The 1335-nt window shown below is 42.6% G+C and overlaps 1 protein-coding gene across 1 annotated transcript in view; it reads right to left on the reverse strand.

Moving 5' to 3' along the window:
* Positions 1 to 6: 6 nt before the first annotated feature.
* The window catches only part of LOC107678672 (poly(A) polymerase alpha-like), a 23870-nt gene continuing 22541 nt past the window's right edge, over positions 7 to 1335 (reverse strand). The window contains exon 23 of the mRNA XM_016474032.1: positions 7 to 760. Within this exon, the coding sequence (XP_016329518.1) occupies positions 665 to 760 (96 nt within the window). The 3' untranslated portion in view covers positions 7 to 664. The remainder of the gene's footprint in view (positions 761 to 1335) is intronic.

Genomic DNA, 1335 nt, shown 5'->3' on the forward strand with positions numbered 1-1335 from the left:
AAAACAATCCTAAATGAACGGCCAGCACTGGTCTCCTCAGAGCATGCTGGGAATACGAGCTACTCCACTCCTAATAACACCCATAATTAATGCCCTGCGAAGACGGCGGAGCGAAATGATGGTGTTTACACTAATCTGAAACTGATTTGGTTCAATTACAGCTGCATTAGTGAGCTAGAATCATCTGGATGAGCTAGCTAGTGAATTTTCCATGTCAGATTAGTACTGTCATTAGTTGACGCGGATTCAATGCATCTCCACCTACTGAGCACGCTTTGATGCTCGTCTACACCTTCAGCTCTGTACAATGTGGTGGATTGGTCTCCAACGGACCAACGGTACCCTGGAATATAATTACATGCCTCTTTACTGATTTACAAAGGGGAAAAAAAAAGAACAAAAAGGGGGGAAAAAATGCATAAAGCGTCACTGTCGTTCAGGTCAAAACAGAAGGATGTGATAAGATATCACACACAAACACATTAAATCACATTGAGGTTTTTGGGTATGACATCTCTTTTTTTGCATTGTAGGGAGGGAGAGGGCACAGGGAAGTTTGTGGAAGAACAGAGCTGCCCCCTTGTGGAGAGCCGTGTTGCACATGGACAGGAAACGAAGGGATTTCACCTCCCGAGTATGAGATTGGCCAAAGATTGAGCCGCTTCTACCTGCTGAGTCTCAGCTTGATAGAGTTCTTGACCACGGGGATGGGGTTGGCCGGGAGCATCGGGACATCCGACAGATCAGCGTTAGGTGTTTTCTGCGGAACATAAGACAGATCATCAGATCGATGAGACGAATGGGAATAATCGTGAGCGTGTCCTAACCAAGTGATACAAACTAAAAAATCATCTCTTCTATGATAAGAGTTTCTGTTTGAACAAGCTGTGACTGCAATAAAAGTACAATACCTTGTCCTTACAAATAAGCGTATGAAAGAACATTGCAAGGCCATAGGAGGCGTTTCACAGGAGTGAATCTGTGCTGTGACGACAGTGCTCCTGGGGCGGCAGCTTTACCGTGACACGAATCCAGAGTCAACACAAAACACAGAGTAAGAAAAGCTTGTACAGATTTCAAAAATTAACAAAATCATTCTCCTGCCCCAATAAACCATCATTCGTTTGAAATTCAAATCAATCTTTTATATTTTCACATCCACATCCTCAAAATCAGATCAACAGCGACGAGATGACCTGCCATTTTAATCACAACAGTCATTCGAAACGCACCTTTGATTCCACCTTCGGAAAATCCCAGCATATAATAAGAAAACTAAGCTGTTCGAAGCAAATAAAGGTTTCAATATTGTAGTCTCTGTTTTAATGAATATAT

This window comes from Sinocyclocheilus anshuiensis, unplaced genomic scaffold (genome assembly GCF_001515605.1).
Source record: "Sinocyclocheilus anshuiensis isolate Anshui unplaced genomic scaffold, SAMN03320099.WGS_v1.1 scaffold1816, whole genome shotgun sequence".
Classification (NCBI taxonomy): domain Eukaryota; kingdom Metazoa; phylum Chordata; class Actinopteri; order Cypriniformes; family Cyprinidae; genus Sinocyclocheilus; species Sinocyclocheilus anshuiensis.